We start from the raw sequence: 17,899 nt of genomic DNA on the forward strand, positions 1-17,899 counted from the left end.
GAAGACAGAGATAGAGAAATCACTTTGAGTCTCTATCATTCATGTAGAGGTAATAGTAATAGCAGAGCTTACTGTGGACCAGCATTCACAGGGCTGGCAAGATACCAGTGAGTAAAGATGGCTGCTGTCAAGCTTGACAACTTGAGTTGATCCCCTGGACCCACATAGTAGAGTAGAATTAACTCCTGAAACATGTCCTGACTTCCACATGAGTGCTGTAATGACAAGTGCACTTGTGCCCCACATGTGCATCCACACAAATAAATATAAAAAAAAAAACACAAATAAAAATGTAATAATTTCTTTAAAAATTTAGCAATTTATAGAATTTAAAAACTGAGCCTTATGTGAGTTGTGAACATTGGAAGCTTATCTTTTGTGTTCATTAAGGCAGACTTAACGTATTTAGGAATACCTACTTAAAAATGTAATTTGTGGAAAGTATGATAAATCAGCAAAGCATTTGTTTGTTTTGTGGGGTATGGGTCTTATGTATTCCAGGCTGGTTTGAACTTGCTATGTAGCTGAGGGTGATCTTAAATTTGTGATCCTCTGTCTCCACTTCTGGGGTGGCTAGGATCACATGTGTAAACTTTGGGACCTGCTCTTACTTTTTCTTTTTAAAAGACAGGGTCTCACTATGTAGCCCAGCATAGCTTGGAACTCAGCATGCTGGTCTTCCCCTCACAGAGATCCACCTACCTCTGCCTTTCACATTCTGGGATTAAAGACATGTGATATCATGTCTAGACTACAATACGTTTTGAGAGTAATAGTGCTCTCACCCAACATTTTTATTTATGTTTCTCTCAGTGGGTATGGGCATGCTATGGCAAGGACAACTTGATGGGAGTCTGTTCTCTCCTCCACTTGTGAGCCACTGAAATCAAACTTAGGTCATTAGACTTTGTTGCAAGCAACTTTACCCACTGAGTTATCTCACTGCACCCCCTTTCTTGTGAACAAAAATTACTTTATTACAGTTGTTTTTAAAAAAACATTTCCTTTGCTACAATACAAAGGATACTGACAAACAAAATACTACATATAATTTGTTTTCACTGTCATGTTCTGAGAACTTGGCAATAGCTTTGCATGCATAATCTATACGATTGGTACAGATTATATATGAACTGTACGGTATGCAGGATCAGAAGAATACTGATACTACTGTACAATAGCCTTACCAGTTAGTGCTGTGGATCATTTCCACCAAAAGGAAAATGCACATCTGTAGTTACAGTTATCCTCTTTTTGGAGACAATATCTTATAATGTAGCACAGATAGTCTTGAATTCATCATCATTCTCCTGTCTCAGCCTCCTAAGTGCTAGGATTGTAGGTGTGCACTGCTGTGTTCAGGCTTGCATGTGTTCTTACTTTAGAATTGTGTGATGAGAAAGTGTTTGCTGGAGCTCTAGCATGTCATTTGCCAGGCCCCCTGTTTAACCCAGCACGTCTAAAGGGAATAGAGATCATGAGGACAGACTTTTTTTTTAAATCTTGATCATTTTATTAGAATTTGATAACAGTAACAGCAGGGGAGACAGACTACTGGAAGGAGACGAGGAAGAAATAGCCTTGCCTTTTGAGTTACGGTCCAAGAGAGCAGGCAAATTCACTTGTGGAGATTGACAAGCAGCTGTGTGGGTGTGGGGCTGGGTGGGCATAAGATGGGTTCTTAGAAAAAGTGAGAATGTAACATGCTAGGACTTTGACATGTATCCAAAGGGGCTAGAAAAAGGAGACAGGGACAGGCTTAGCTATGAAGCTCTGCAAGCAAGTCCAGGACAGACTTCTTGCTCAAAATCAGCTAGTGGACTCCTTGAATGCATGGTAACTTGGATGTGCTGAAGAATTACTGTGATGCTGATTATTCTCCTTGTCTGTTTTTGTTTAGGAATATGGTGTTGGCTGAAAGATGTGTGTTGCTTAGTGCCGAAATTTTAAAAAGTCAAAGCAAATACTCAGAGGCTGCAGCCCTTCTAATACGGTTGACAAGCGAGGTACTGGACTTGTAGTGTTTGACTTTCTTAGTGTGTAAAGAGGTAAAATTCCTAGCAATTGCCCTGCCTCAGCCTTCTGAGTACTGGGATTCCAGTTATGAATACCATACTCAGCTAGTCTATCTTTTATAATTTGAACTTATTTATTGAAAGTTATGTTTTTAAATTTACTTTATGTTTATGAATATTTTGTATACATGTATGTATGTTGTTCATATGTGTGCCTGGTGCTCGCAGAATCAGAAGAACGTGTCAGATCCCCTGGAACTGGAGTTAACTAATGGTTATGAGTCTCTATGTGGGTACTGGAAACTGAACATTGGTTCTTTGCAAGAGCAACCAGTGCTCTTAATTACTGAATCATTTTGTAGCCCTAATTGAATTAATTTTGTTTCTGTAGTCTGTCTACCTTTCATTATTAACTAACCACAGCCATGCATGTGACATCTTGTTTGATGTAAGTTCTGTGCTATGTACCACTAAGACATGAATATGATTCAATCTTACATAAAACTGGTACTAACAAAATCACTATGTAATGTTTAATCTGTTTTTACTGATATGACCATTTAAAGAAAACCATTAAGCTTTAAAAATGCATCCAAAGTAGATAAATCTAAAAGATGACTGGCCATACTAACCCACTCTTTGGATACATCCAAGGCATCTTAAATAATATATCAATTTAAATGATAAAAATAAATTTAAAACCTTTTGCCCAGTACTTTTGTGACATGCTGTCGGCATCAGTCTCTCCTTGCTCAGGAAGAGGGGCTTGCAGTATTTGAGGTGATTGTCTTCATCCATCTGTCACAGGATGACTGGCTATTGTTAGTGGGCTTCATGGAATTCTTATTCTCTGAAACATTCTTTTATTCATATCACAAAGGTCCCCCAATATGCCTACTAGTTTCATTTTAATTTCTGATCACTGCTACTGTGTATGTATGTGTGGTGGCACAGAGGCGGAGCTCAGAGTTGTTTGTGGAGTCAGGTCTCTCCTCTCCTTTATGTCAGTTTGATGGGTCCAGCTTAGGTGGCCAGGCTGTGACACTTGCCTGTGCCTGCTGAGCCGCTTCACTTGACCTCTACTGCCTTTTACATCACTGCTCTTCCTGCTTTGTCTCTGCCTGTGCTTCACATAGTTTGCTTCAGGTGGGCCTTTCTTGTTCTCCACCTTGCTCTAAATGTTTCCTTTCTACTCTCTCATACACTACTGTAAAACTTGGCATCATATAGAAGTTGTGTTTAATCTTGAGGTTAGCCTTCTACCTTTTTTTTTTCTTTTTTTGAGCCATTTAGGGTTTGTATTACAGGCTGATCTGAACTGTGTCATTCTACAGTCCGCGCTATCTTTGAACTTCATTCCTCTTGCCTCCACCTTCTGAGTGTCAAGATTACAAAGAGGCATGAAACCACATCCTCTTAGATTTTACTTTTTTTTTAAAGATTTAATTTTCTTTTTAAGTGTGTGTGTGTGTTCATGAAAGTGTAGTGCCTTCAGAGGCCAGAAGGTTTCAGATCCTCTGGAACTGGTACAGGCAGCTCAGCTGCCTAATGTGGGTGCTGAGAATCAAACTCTGCAAAAGCAGTCCTCTTCTATGCCTTTAACTACTGATCTTGCCAGCCCATCTTTTGCATTTTTATCCTTAGTATCTAATACTGAGGTTTGCACATGACAATCTAGATATGTTTGTTAAACTGAATGAATGCCTTAAAAATATTTTTCTAAGATATTAGTGTCACATGTGAATTTAAAGTGTTTAGAAATTGGTATATGTGATGCAAAAAATGCTTGTCAAGCTGAATAAATGCCTTTAAAGAGATTTCTCTGAGACATCTTACTGTTGTGTGTGATCTTTTTAGTGTTTAGTAATTGATATATGTGATACATTGACCAATAAGCATGAACTGGTATGTCTTAAGTTATTGATGTATTGCTGTAAAGAGACACTGACCAAAGCCACACTTATAAAGGAAAGCATTTAACTGGGGGCTTGCTTAGAGTTTTTATAGGTTTAGTTGGTCCAGTATCATAACAGGGAGCATGGCAGCATTCAGGCAAGGTCTGAATCAATAGCTGAGAGCTACAACTTTATCCTTAGGTAGAGAGAGAGAGAAATTCTGGTCCTCAGGTGAGCCCAAACTTCCAACAGTATTGAACCTCCTAACCTCTCTAATCCTTCTCGAATAGTGCCACTCCCTGGTGACTTAAGCATCCAAATATATGCGCCTATGGTGGCTGTTCTTATTTAAACCACCACATTATGTCAGGGCATAAGCTGTTTTTAGTGTTGAATCTAGCCTCTGTGTTCAGACTTTTATTTTAATAGCTAATCTGATTTTGACTTTGAATACTATGCTGTTTTTCAACCTAGAGTGTACAAAGTGATACATCCTAGAGTGTATCAAAGAGTATACAAAGAATTTATGATCCAGGAGTTACTATAGAATTTTGTTGTTTTGTTTTTTTAACCTTGTTTAAATATGTTTGCCTTTCTACCCATATATATGAAAAATTTCTTTAGAGCACATTCTTCTGATTATATTTAATCTTGTTATTTGTTTTTAGCGTTACTTTCTCAAATCTAGTCGATTTGTCATTTATTGCTTTAGGGCATGGGTAGGAGCAGGTTCTAGTAATGTTTTCCCAGAATTATGAATTTGCAGTGATCTGTTGGGCTTTTCTTCTCGCTCTTCTCCCCCCACTCCCCGCGCCTTTTTTTTTTTTTTTTTTTTTTTTTGCTGGCTACCTTTACTAAGAGAATTATTTCGTCCTGGAATGCTGGCACATGAGTCCTGAAAGAATTTCCTAGAAATGTGCAGGGATTCTTTGACCTTTCCAAGCACTGGTTGGAATGTTCAAGGTCCCCCAGTAGGCAGGCAAGAGGCAGCTAGGAACTCCGAATAGGCATAGTGTTCTCCCGCCCACCCATCCTAGGTGTGGTCCTGGGTGCCAGCAGCCTCCACAGAAAAAGCTGCTCTCCACCAACCCAGTCCCCAAACCCCCAGCCCTCCTGCTGCACCGACATGGCCTAGCCCAGCAACCACCTTCTCATGGTTCCCCAACACAGGCCCACTGCCAGCTAGGCTCCACCGCTGGGAAGGCCCAACAACAGTCAACCCACCCCTCCACCGAGGGACCCAGCCCTCCCGCCTCCTTGCCTCCCAGCCACCTTTCCTCCTGTCTATGGCATTGAACTCAGAGTCTCATAAATGATGTCCCACTGAACTATATTTCCAGCCCCTCCCATATATGTTTGTTAAAAATAACTTGATTTTTAATTGTATTTTTTATTCTGCTGTTTTTGCGTGTGTGTATATGTTTAGTACACATATCATGACATTCATAAGGAGGTCAGAGGACAAGTTAGTAGAGTTATTCTTTCCACCTTTAAATGTATTCTGGGGAATAAACTCTGGTTGTCATTTGTTGGTGGCTTTTTTTTTCTTATAAACTGATAAACCAATCTGATTGAGCCCTTCTTTGTAATAACTTGATAATAAAGATTTGAAAATCTTAGTATGTTTGAAGCCAGTAGTCTAATTTTATTTTAGCTTAATTAACTCGTGATATGGACTTAAGATCTTTCTTGAATTTCTCAGTCCTGTGGTGTTAAATTTGAGAATGCTGAGTTTAATTATGTGGGTCCTTAACTGGACTGTACATTGAGTCATCAAAAACTATTACAGATTTCTAGAGAGCATCCTTTATGTAAGATATCTAGGATTGGTACCTATACAAGTTTTGCAGGTAAATGAGAGAGAAAAAGGGAGGGGGGACAGAGAGAGAGAGAGAGAGAGAGAGAGAGAGAGAGAGAGAGGAGAGAATGTATGAATGTATGTATGTGTACATCACAGTCCAGAATTGCTGGATTCCCCTGGAGCTTGAGTTACAGTTAGAGTTGGTTGTGAACTTCCTGACATGGGTACTAGGAATTGTACTGAGGGTTCTCTGTAAGAGCAGTACACACTCTTAACTGTTGAGCCATCTCTCTGGCTCCATAAACCTGAATTCTTAACCTCCATTGATAACATTTATTTGTAATATGTTTTTGGCAGCAATTTGTCTGCAGTGATTAGAATTTGAAATACATGCATAATTTTGATTAATGTCTTATTTCTACTTCCAGAAATTTGTGTAATAAAAGTATTTAAATAATTATTGATTATTTAGTAATTTAATAATTATTTTTATGACTGAGTGTGGTAGCACTCAAGAGACAAGATGCAGGATGACTGTGGGTTTAAGACCAGCTGGGACTGTCCAGAGTCCTAGATCAGCCATAAGTTACTTAGTCACTTCTTGTCTCAAGAAGAGCAGGAACTTAGATCAATGGTAGAACACTTGACCTGGTTCAGTTCCCAGCAGTACATGCACATGCACCTATACATGTACACGTGCACACATGGAAATTATTCTTACTGAGTGTCTTTTTTGGTAGTAGCAAAGAAAAAACAATGTATGATTAATTGGTGACTATAAGTTAATGATGTTTTTACATATTGGAATATAGTGCTTATTTAAAAGAAATAAAAGAACTACCACTTGTTTATAAAAATGTATGTTTTTTATACATGTATGTTAGGCACATAAGCCCTCATATATGGAAAGAGAAACTGAGCAAACAGCACGATGTTTGCTTCTTTTTTTGTACAGTTAGTTAAAATAAAGAAATACATTTATATGGGAGAATGGAAGTATGGCTCTGGGGTTAAAAGCAACCTGAGTTTGGTTTCCAGCTCCAATGTTGGGCAAATGATGCCTCTGCCTCCATTGCTGGCACTTGTGCACATAGCCACACACAGTCACACACACATACCCATATTTGTATTTTAATAATTTTTTTTACAAAAGCTTGTCCTGAAAACCTAAAAATGTAATCTCCTAAGATTATATAATTAATTGACTTGCATTCTTCCTAGAACCATTTGTTAATTATATACTCCTGTTATTTCTTTCCACCAGCTTTTGAATATGAATTCTTAGAGCAGATATTTGAACATTTTGTTTTAGCTTAAAGTAATGATAGCTGCTGTCTGCTGTGTGTGTTGTGCGTGGTCTACTCAGATCTGCTGCTTCTCTGAAAAGACTGCTGCAAAGACAGTTTATGATAGTGGTCTGTTTGATGTAACTAATTTGTTGAAACAATTGTATTTAAAAGTCAATGTTTTCTGTTTTCAACTTTCCCTGGGGAAAATAATGGCAGCAGAACACATGGAAGGGCCTGGTAAGTTCAGCTTGAGGCTGAGGACCTAGAGAAAGTGTTGAAGGAAAAGTTGATTCTTAATCAGCAACCTTCATCATTTTCTCCCTAAACCCCGAAGTGTTGTTTACCAAGAGGGGATGCAGTGAGCATGAGTTGTTCCAGCTACTGGGCAGTCAGGGTCAGGCAAATGGGAGCTACTTGCATTTTCCTGATTTACAAAGAGCCTATGAAAAACTCCTTGCTGCGGGGCTAGCTTTCTGAACTTTTTAATGAAAAGCAGGCATTGGTTCTTTAATATTACAGTAAAAATTGAGAATCCTTTAAATAAATGTTCTTTAAGAGTATAAAGTCATAAATTAGCTTACATAATAATCTACACATAATCTAATCTATATTCTTTGGGAAGGGGTGCACATTAAATATGCTATTAGTCACCAGGTAATAGCTAGGGCAAACTAGGTTTATAGAACTATTTTTCTGTGTTTTATGTTTTTTAGTTGATCTTTAATTAGAATACCTGTATTCAGGTCTCAGTTTTACTGCTCAGAAGGAATTGAAGTTATTTAGAAATTTATTATACACTATACATCCTAATTGGCCATTTAGATTTATTGAAAGGAACAACCTTATTAGAAGTCTTTTTAAACAAAATATGTGCTATTTAGAGAAAGAATTGAAATTGGCTGACGCTTTTATCTCTGCCCTCTTCTTCTCCAGGCTACGCTGACTGTGTTGTATACCAGGAGACAGAAGCTTTCTGAGCAGCTCCTTTGTGACACTAACTATCCTTCCGTTTGCACATTCACAGGATTCTGATCTCCGAAGTGCACTTCTTTTGGAGCAGGCTGCACATTGCTTCATAAACATGAAGAGCCCCATGGTTAGAAAATATGCTTTTCACATGATCCTGGCAGGCCATCGGTTTAGTAAAGCAGGGCAGGTGAGCATATTTCCTTTTAAGAGGTTGTTGCAGCTGGAAAGATGCAGCTTTTGCTGCTTTTTCAGATGACCTGAGTTGGGATCCCAGCACCCATGCTGAATAATTTACAGCTGCCTGTAACTCCAGCTGCAGAGGATCTGATACTTTTTTTGTGGAATACCAGAGTGCCTGCCCTCATCTGTGACCACAAACCTGTATGTGCATACATAATTAAAAGTAAAAACCAATCTTTTTTAAAAGGTTATTTTTTCATTCTTTTTCATTTATTTATAAAGTGTATTCTGGTCAGTTTTGTTGTTTTTGAGACAGGCTCATACAGTGTAGCCCTGGCTGACCTCATACTCAGAGTTCTGCCTGTCTCGGCGTCCTAAGTACTGAGATTCTTGTCATATTTTTGTATGTTTATTTCTTTATTTTTTTTTGTGTGTATACCCATGTGTGGGCCTCATTCTCAGAGTTCTCCCTGTCTGTGCCTCCTAAGTGCTGAGATTCTTGTCATATTTTTGTATGTTTCTTTCTTTCTTTCTTTATTTTTTTTTTTTTTTTGTGTGTGTGTGTATACCCATGTGTGGAGTCATACAACTGGGTAGGCTTAGTTCTCATCCTTCTACAGTGTGAGCCCTCTGGGTTCAAATTCTAATTTTCAGGCTTGGTGGCAAATCCTTACCTTCTGATGACTCTTGCCTTCCCCCACTTGCCAGCCTTTTATATTCAATCCTAAAATTAAAATAAAGTCTGCTTTTAAATATTTTTTTTTTTTGGTAAAGATGTGAGATTTGGATTTAGACAGATGCAGGCTTAAATCTTGATGTTTTAAACAGCCTGATTTTGGTTATTTTTCTGTGCCTCAGTTTTGGTTTTTAATTTTTCATTTATTAGTGTGTGTTTGTGTATGTGTGTGTGTGTGCTCACATGGTATTATATGCCTTTGGAGGTCATAGTACACTTCTTTGAAGTCTGTCTTCTCCTGTCACTTTGTGGAGTTTGGGGGTTGAACTCAGACCATTAGGCCGGCATGCAAGTGTCTCTATTCCTTGACCAGGCAATCTCACTGGCCCTCTGTCTTTTTTTTATTCAGTATAGGACCCAAACCTTGTGGGATGGTACCCTTATATTCGGGGTGGGTCTTCCCTCCCCAGTTAAAGCTTCCTGGAAACAACCTCACAGATACTCCCAAAGGTGTGTTTCCATGGTGATTTTAGATCCAATCAGGTTGACACTGATGACTATTATATATTACTTGTTTACAGAAAGAATTTGAAATAAATAAAGCAAAATTGAGCAGTGAACATTTTCCTCAGAAGTTAATCTCAGAGAAATAAGGGGTGTAAGAATATACAAAAACATATGCACACTCACACTGTGGATGGCTGAGGAAACCTGTGTTTCCACATAGAATTGTGTAATTGTGAGATCATCTTAATTGTTAGCTTCATTTTCTTTATCATATTCTCTGTAGTGGGTAAAAGGCAGCTACCTGTTTATACTTGTCTGTGCCTGTTTATGTCTATTTTCTCCAGTTCAAGACAAATTTAAAATATAATACGTTTCATTTATTTTCTTACAGAAAAAGCACGCTTTGCGCTGCTATTGTCAAGCCATGCAAGTTTACAAAGGAAAAGGCTGGTCTCTGGCAGAGGATCACATCAACTTTACCATTGGGCGCCAGTCCTATACTCTGAGGCAGCTGGACAATGCTGTGTCTGCTTTCAGGCACATTTTAATCAATGAGAGCAAACAGTCTGCTGCTCAGCAAGGGGCCTTTCTCAGAGAATATCTTTATGTTTACAAGGTAAGTGCTTCTTTTAGGAATAAACATTAAAACTTCTTAAATTATTATTTTCAGGAAAAAGCCTGTTTACCACTAGTCCCTAGAGTATAATTAAATGGTTTTATTGCAGAGTATGTAATTAGGTGTCATAAAAAAATCATGAAAGGTTTCTTGGTTATAGCTCTGTACTGTATGGCCCTTACATAGTTTTTTAAAAAAAGAATTTTAATATTCCAGTAAATATGGTTTTGTGGCTTTTCTTTTAAAAAAAATGTTTGTAATTAAGATAGTCCCCCTTTCCTTCTCCTTGAAGCCTCTTTTTTTAAATTTTTTTTAATTTAACTTTTATCTATCTACCTACCTACCTACCTACCTGATGTGTTTGGTTGTTTTGCCTGCATGTCTGTCCTTTATATCTGTTCCTGATGCCTACAGAGGCCATAAGAAGTGTTGAATTCCCTGGGACAGGAGACTTAGATAGTTGTGAGTCACCATGTTGGTGCTGGGAATCAAACTCCGGTCCTCTGGAAGAGGAGTCAGTGCTCTTTGCTGCTGAGCTATCTATCTCTTCAGCACCCTCCCACCTCCTTCTTTTGAGATAGGTCTCACTCTTTAGCCAGGCTGGCCTCAGACTCTTCACCCTCCTACCTTAGCTTTACGAGCACTGTATTACAGGTGCACACCATCCACACATGGCTTTAATTTATAACTGTTTTTGAAATCTTTACAAGAAATGCTTTAAGATTTCTGGATCACTTTTTTGGTTTTGGTTTGGTCTGGTTTGGTGTTTTTTTTTTTTTGATCCAGGGTATCATAGCCCAGGCTGGTCTAGAATTCTCTGGGTATCTGAGAATGGATTTGAACTCTTGATCCTCCAGCTTCTTTACTTCCCCAGTGCTGGATTGTGGCCATGTGCTAGGCCTATTTTATCGTGTTTTTAAAGGATTGCAACAAAATAAACAAATTAATGGATTTAACAAAATAATGGATCCTCCTACTATCCTTAGATGCATGTGCTCCTTTGTTTTCCTGATAAAAGTTGAGGTGTGGATTTGTAGCAAGTGTTGTACTGTAATCTAGGTGGATAGAAACCACAGATCACTGTTGGATGGGAAATTTAGGATTTTTTTTATCTTCCTCACAGAAAGTAACTGCTCTTTTAGAGTCATTAATTTGACCAGTTAAAAATTGGGCAGATGGGATGCTATAATGACTCAACAAGAAGCAAGGGTTACACTAAAGTGCCATTTGAAAGTTTAACATGCAACTAAACAAAAAGCTTAACTAGTTGAGGACTCTTCAGGAAGATTCTATTTTAAAACTTAATACTGCGAATTAAAACCAGGGCCCTGTGCCTGCTGGGTGAGCACTCTACCACTCAGCTATCTTCACGGCCTTTTAGTTTTTGATCTGAGTTGCTCAGGCTAGCTTTATATTTGTTCTGAGGCCGAGGCTTCCGATTACCTGGAGTTAGTTATAGGTCCGTGCCATCGGTTCTGGCTAGGAAGGTTCTCTAGAAGTCGAGTAAATAATGTCTGAAGTTTTCAATTATAATCTTTTATGACTCTGATGTAGCATATAAACTAGTATTCGTATGTCTAAATTTTCTTGCATAACATTTTCATACCTGTGCATTAAAAATTAGGAAACATGAAAAAATGTAGTTTTCTTAAAAACTATTTTTTTCCTTGTGTTGTGTTTCTCCCAGAATGTAAATCAGCTGTCACCAGATGGCCCTTTACCACAGCTTCCCTTACCATACATTAACAGTTCAGCAACACGGGTTTTCTTTGGCCATGACAGACGACCAGCAGACGGTTAGTAAACTCTCACTTGGTCTAATTACTTAATGATTATTTCTTTGACATGTTCTGTTGCCACTTAGAAATTGATACGCAGTTGGATATTTGAAAATAGCTTTATGCTGCTTCATCTATTGTCCAGTCATTAAATTATAATCACTACATTATTGCTTTTCTTTCCAGTCCAAAAACTAAAAATAATAAAGACCAAACAGTCTGGATTCCTTACAGAAGCTTTTCTCACTCAAGAAGTGCTTATCACTGTACCACCTTGGCAAGCATTTTAATACTATAAATACTCAATTTGGTGCATATAAAGCACCTTTAATTACAGCATTTATTCCCTTGATGTAGCTACTGATTTTAGTTTTTTGCTTATATAAAACCATATTGTGATAAACATGTATATATAACTTAGTTTTTAATTGATTCTTTTTTTTCTTTCTGTCCTGATAAAAGGTTCCCAAGCTAGCTGGAACCAGTCTGGTCTTGAACTTGGAGTAAGCCTTCTGCCTCTGTTTCTTAGGTGCAGGTTATAGCTGTGCACCACCACAGTTTAGGTTCTTTAACTTTGTTATTATGAAAACACACATAGACGCAGAGAACATGGTTTGCTTCTCTGCTTGTTTTTTTTGTTTTGTTTTTTGTTTTAATGTTTTTGAGACAGGGTTCCTGGAGTCCAGGCTAGCCTCAGACTTACTTTGTACCTTAAGATGTCCTTGAGCCTATCCTTTGCCTCCTCCCAAGTACTGGGATTACAGTGTCACCATGCTTAATTTTATATTGTTCTGGGGACCAAATTTAGGGCTTTGACTGTGCCAGGCAAATACCCTCTAACTAAGCTACACCACCACCCCTTTTAAATATACATAGGATCTTTTCCTCGGGTTTGAAGCCTGAAACAGCATTCACTATTTGTATTTCTCCTTCAAATCTAATTTGGTGGGTTTTTTTTAAATCAACTTTTGTAGCAAAAGTATTTTGATATATTTACATAAGAATATATGCTGCAGGGTCTGAATGAACTACTTCTACATGTTTAACTTCAGATAATGGAACATAATGTTGAGTGGGAAAAAATCATTTGTAGCTTGAATTTGAAATACAGAAACCAATTCCATACATTGTTTATGTGTATACTTCTGAAAGTTTATAAGAAAAATATGCAAACATGTCTGAAAGTGATGCCAGCAGAGGTAATGGGGATGTTAGGATTGGAAGGAGTGCAGAAAGGGCATTGACTTTGGTTGTGATGTTCTTTTTGTAAACAATAAAATAAAGTCAACTCATGAGATGAAAATTGACTTAAAATTTGTTGTAGGAGCTGCAGGCCTCTTTCCCACAGTCCGGCTCCCGGCCGCCTGGCTAGCTTATGCCCCAAAATAACAACACACAAATTGTATTCATTTAAACACTGCCTGGCCCATTAGCTCTAGCTTCTTACTGGCTAATTCTTACATCTTGATTACCCGTTTCTATTAATGTGTGTGCACCAGTCTTACCGGGAAAGATTCAGCATGTCTGACCTGGCGGCTTGCTTCATTGCGTCTGCCCTGGCTACGAGTGGCTTGGCGTCTTACCTTACTTCCTCCCAGCATTCTGTTCTGTTTACTCCACCCACCTATGTTCTAACCAATGAGGCCAAGCAGTTTCTTTATTAATTAACCAATGACCTTTCTCCATCAAAAATTTTTTAAGGTATGACTTTGACTTGATGGCTCAAGTGGTAATGGTACTTGCTTCAGTGCCTGCCGCCCTGAGTTCAGTCCCGGAGAGCCATATGGTGGGAGGGGAGAACTGGTGCCTAAAAGTTGTCCTCTGACCTTCACATTTGTGCCAAGTATACATTCCCCATGTAAGTAAGTAAATAAATGTAATAAAAATTGTTAAGATACAAGCAATGGGACTGCAAAAATAGCTCAGTAGTTAAGAGCACTGATTTCTCTTCCAGAGGACCCGAGTTCAAGTCCCAGAACCCACCTGGCAGTTTACAACCTTATGTAATTCCAGTTCTTGGGGTTCTAAAACCTTCTTACCTCCACGTGCCAGACACATAAGTGGTACACAGACGAACAAGCAGGCAAAGCACCCATAAACATAAAATAAAAATATTCAGATTAAAAAACAAAAAGTTATGCAGTGGTAGCACATGCTAATTCTAGCTCTCTGGAGGCAGAGGTAGTTTACTGATTGAGCTCCAGGACCGCCAGTGCTACACAGAGAAACCTTGTCTTGAAAAAGTCCATACCTTTAATCTCAGCACTTGGGAAGTGGAGGCAGGAAGATGTTTCACGTCTTCTTTAAGTTACATAGCTTGTTCAAGGCTTGCCTGAGTTAGATGAGCCACTAATCAAAAACAAAATTTTCATCTATAACCAATGTTTGATTTATTTTTCTATATGTTGAAATATTTTATGTAAAAATTGTGGAGTTTAGGGAAAATAATATTTCAAAGCCAGGAAGAAAAATATATCAGTATTAGATCAGTTATTGTTAGGTCAGGACTACTGAGTAAATATTTGTATATCAGAGAATTAGAAATTGGGCAAGAGTACATGTATATGTTGTGTGTATAATTATTTGGATACCTCTAGTTCTTATTTAAAGTGTTTTATATGAGGCACATGCTCATCATTTGTCTAAATGTGAAATTTGCTTTCTTATCCTTTTTTTCTTATTAAAGGTGAAAAACAAGCAGCTACTCATATCAGTCTTGATCAAGAATATGACGCTGAATCATCCCAGCAGTGGCGAGAACTTGAGGAGCATGTTGTGGCTGTGGCTAATAAAGGGATAATTCCATCCAGTTTCTACCCCACACAGTATTGTTTGAACAGTTACTCTGATAACTCCAGATTTCCACTTGCAGTTGTAGAAGGTGGTGTAATTGAATTTAAAAATGTTTTATGTGTATGAATGTTTTGCATGCATGTGTGTATACACACCTTATGTGTGCCTAGTGTTCCTGGAAGGTAGAAGAGGAGGATGAATCTCCTGGAATTGGAGTTAGAGATGAGCTGCCTTGTAGGTTTTATGCAAGACCGGCAAGTGATCTTAACCATTCTCCAGCCCAATATTTAAATGTATATTCATGACTTTTTGTTCTGTTTGGAGCAAATTCCCGATAGTTTATGATCTGCCACATTACTGGACTCCATGGGCACAAAGATCACTTAGTATGTACTAAGCATTTGTAAGCAAGTGGTGAGGCTATATTGTCCATGTATGTGGTGCTGGAGTACCAAGAGAGTGACATTAGGGACTTCCAAGTCATTTCCGAACTGATTGAATATGGTGACAAAGACAGTCTAGGAAAAAAACAATGAAGGTCTGTCGAGAGACAGTGTCAGGTTTACAAAGTTATTAAATGTATACTTTTCTTTTGTAGAGCCAATTACAGTGGAAGTGGCTTTTAGAAACCCTTTAAAAGTTCCACTTTTGCTATCTGATTTGTCGTTGCTGTGGAAGTTTCAGCCTAAAGATGTCAATGGGAAAGACATTGAAAGAGTCAGAGAACGAGTAAGTTACTAACAGGCGTCTGTGATGTGCATGTCTCAGCTACAGCCCAACATTCTGCTGCTGTCTTACTCTTTTCTCCACTTGTGTATAAAAACCACATGTAGTTGAGTGGTGGTGGCTCACGACTTTAATCCCAGCACTCAGGAAGCAGAGGCAGACAGATCTCCGTGAGTTCGAGGCTAGCCTGGTCTGCAAGAGCTAGGTCCAGGACAGGCTCCAAAGCTACAGAGAAACCCTGTTTGAAAATACCAAAAAAAAAAGGGGGGGGGGGGGAGGAAAAAACAAAAAACCATTTGCTTACTCTTGAAATGCAAGAATATAGAAAAATAGGATCCTAAAACTATCTTCCTTTTATTTAGAAGTAACTACATTAACATTTTGTTGTTTATCTTTACAATGATTTTTAATTTTTATGTTTTTTTTCATGTTTTACATTTCCTTCTACTGTTCATGTTGCTTTGCTTATTTATGTTGCTTGGTATGTGTTTTCTAGTGTTAATATGTTGAATACCTCTTCTTTATGTTAACTGTTATGGATGAACCATAGACTGCGGTCATTTACTAGTTGGTTCAAAGGTCTCCATGTTCACTATCACAGTAATTCTATGGTGAATTTTTAAATTTAAACTGTGGTAGAATTTTGGATAAAACCTATGACCATTTGTGTGTTAAGTAAGCCACACCCACATATCCTATGGTATTTTTATGCAAAGCTTTTAAGTAATTATTTTGGCCTTTGTTAACTGTGAGCAGCTGAACTTCTCTTGGGGTCTTGTCCTCTTGATGCCTGCATCTTTGCATAGATCACTTTAGTTGAGTCAGGCTGAACAAAAAGTGGGGGTGGAAAACACATTTCACAGAGCTTAACCCAGAGGCACTAGCTTCAGTTAATGTTACTCTTTGTAAATTTGGCCAGTGAGATGTTAATGATTTGTTATTTTGTTCATTTGTATGTATATTTTTTAAAAAAACTATAATTTGTTCTTTAGGTTGCAGGTGAACCTGAAATGATTGGAACTGAAGTTATTTCAGAATTCCTAATTAACAGTGAAGAATCTAAAGTGGTAATTGTTTTAATTATTTTTCTGTCTTTTGCCTTTCTAAGCTTGTAAACTGAAAACAGAATGTAAAAGATCAGCCCAATTCCATTAAATGTTACATATTTTACCTTTTTTAAGTCTAAATTTTGAAATATTAGAGAACTGGAATTGCTCCAAAGAAATCAGTAGAAAAGTTTGTCTTTAAGTTTCCAGAGAAGCCAGGTACAACATTTTACTGCTTCTTAGGATTAGTATGGCAAATGTACAGGCACTTAGGTGTGCATATTTATTTGGTTATTTATTGAGACAGGGTCTCACTGTGTAGCCTTGGCTGTCCTGGAGCTCAGAGTGTAGCCCTGACTGGCCTGGAACTCACTCCCTTGAACTCACAGAAATTGCCTGCCTCTTTCTCTCCCTCAAGTGTAGGGATTAAAGTGTATGCCACCACACCCAGCCCAGAGTCGGTTTGTGGTTTTTGTTTTAAATGAAAAGTGTTTTTTAGGGCTGGGATGTTTTTAATGTGTGCAAAGCCAATATTACAAAAGAAATTGTATTTTTTGAGAATCAGGACATAATTTTTGATTTGTTTTTTTTGTCTGACATGGTGGTGTATGACTTTATTCCCATCACTCAGAAAGCAGAGACAGGTAGATCTCTTTGAGTTTAAGGTCATTGTGGTCTACATAGCAAGTTCCAGACTAGCCAGAGCTACATAGTGAGACCCTATCTCAATAACAAAACCAAACAAAAGCCTAAAACAATTACTGAATTTACAGATCTTCTTTAAGGATGATGTTTTTCATACTTAAACAGCAGGGGAGATCACCACGACAAAGAAAATGATTTCCCAGGGGCAAGCCTCTTTCATTGCACTTGGGATTTCCCCAATTGGGGGAAATTCCACTCCATACTTTGTAAGAGGTGGTGGACTGTATACATGCTTTTCCCTGAAGTAAAAATTAAAATTAAAAAAAAGAAAATTACTTTTCCTTAAGAAACATTGTCATTTTAAAAGTTTAGATCATGAGTTAATTCTGCAACATTCCAAAATTGAGGTACTGTGCTATTTAAGATCCTATGAAAACATAATAAGAATGACTTCAATATTTCCATAGGCAAGACTGAAGCTCTTTCCCCATCACATAGGGGAGCTGCACATTCTGGGAGTTGTGTATAATCTTGGCACTATTCAGGGCTCCGTGACAGTAGATGGCATTGGTGCTCTTCCTGGATGTCACACAGGTAAAGCTATAGCATCTATAATCAGTTAGAAAAGTAACTCTTAAACCATCCCATAGAATACAATGAATGAGTAGAGTTTTTTTCTAAATAGGTCTAATGTGCCTTTCAAGCATATCTAGCCTTTTGACATTGCCCATGTTACATTGTCATCTAAAAAGTTCCTATTTGAGAATTGCAGTCAAATTACAAAAGAATGTTGCCAAGAAAAATCTCATAATATTTTAATGTGTTGGACTGCAAGTTGGACACGCTTGCCATATAATGACATCTAGATATGAATAAGCATATGTAATTTAGATTATTCTAACTTCTGGCATAGATTCAAAGGTAAGGGATTTTATTCCCTTGATTAAAATTTTTGTTATTGAT

General features: G+C 37.9%; 1 protein-coding gene and 1 pseudogene across 4 annotated transcripts in view; both read left to right on the forward strand.

Moving 5' to 3' along the window:
* LOC121453479 (trafficking protein particle complex subunit 8-like) overlaps positions 1–17,899 on the forward strand; it is a 95,149-nt gene that overhangs the window by 45,655 nt on the left and 31,595 nt on the right. For all 4 annotated transcript variants that reach the window (XM_041660289.1, XM_041660290.1, XM_041660291.1 and 1 more), the window contains 8 exons: positions 1,901–2,006; positions 8,025–8,156; positions 9,724–9,948; positions 11,636–11,744; positions 14,413–14,607; positions 15,118–15,248; positions 16,238–16,312; positions 17,404–17,530. In XM_041660289.1, the coding sequence (XP_041516223.1) occupies positions 1,901–2,006; positions 8,025–8,156; positions 9,724–9,948; positions 11,636–11,744; positions 14,413–14,607; positions 15,118–15,248; positions 16,238–16,312; positions 17,404–17,530 (1,100 nt within the window). The remainder of the gene's footprint in view (positions 1–1,900; positions 2,007–8,024; positions 8,157–9,723; positions 9,949–11,635; positions 11,745–14,412; positions 14,608–15,117; positions 15,249–16,237; positions 16,313–17,403; positions 17,531–17,899) is intronic.
* LOC121453752 lies at positions 17,090–17,238 on the forward strand (annotated as a pseudogene).

Source organism: Microtus oregoni, unplaced genomic scaffold, assembly GCF_018167655.1.
Source record: "Microtus oregoni isolate MIOR12 unplaced genomic scaffold, Mior012 000011F_ref0000422, whole genome shotgun sequence".
In the NCBI taxonomy this organism is placed as follows: Eukaryota; Metazoa; Chordata; class Mammalia; order Rodentia; family Cricetidae; genus Microtus; species Microtus oregoni.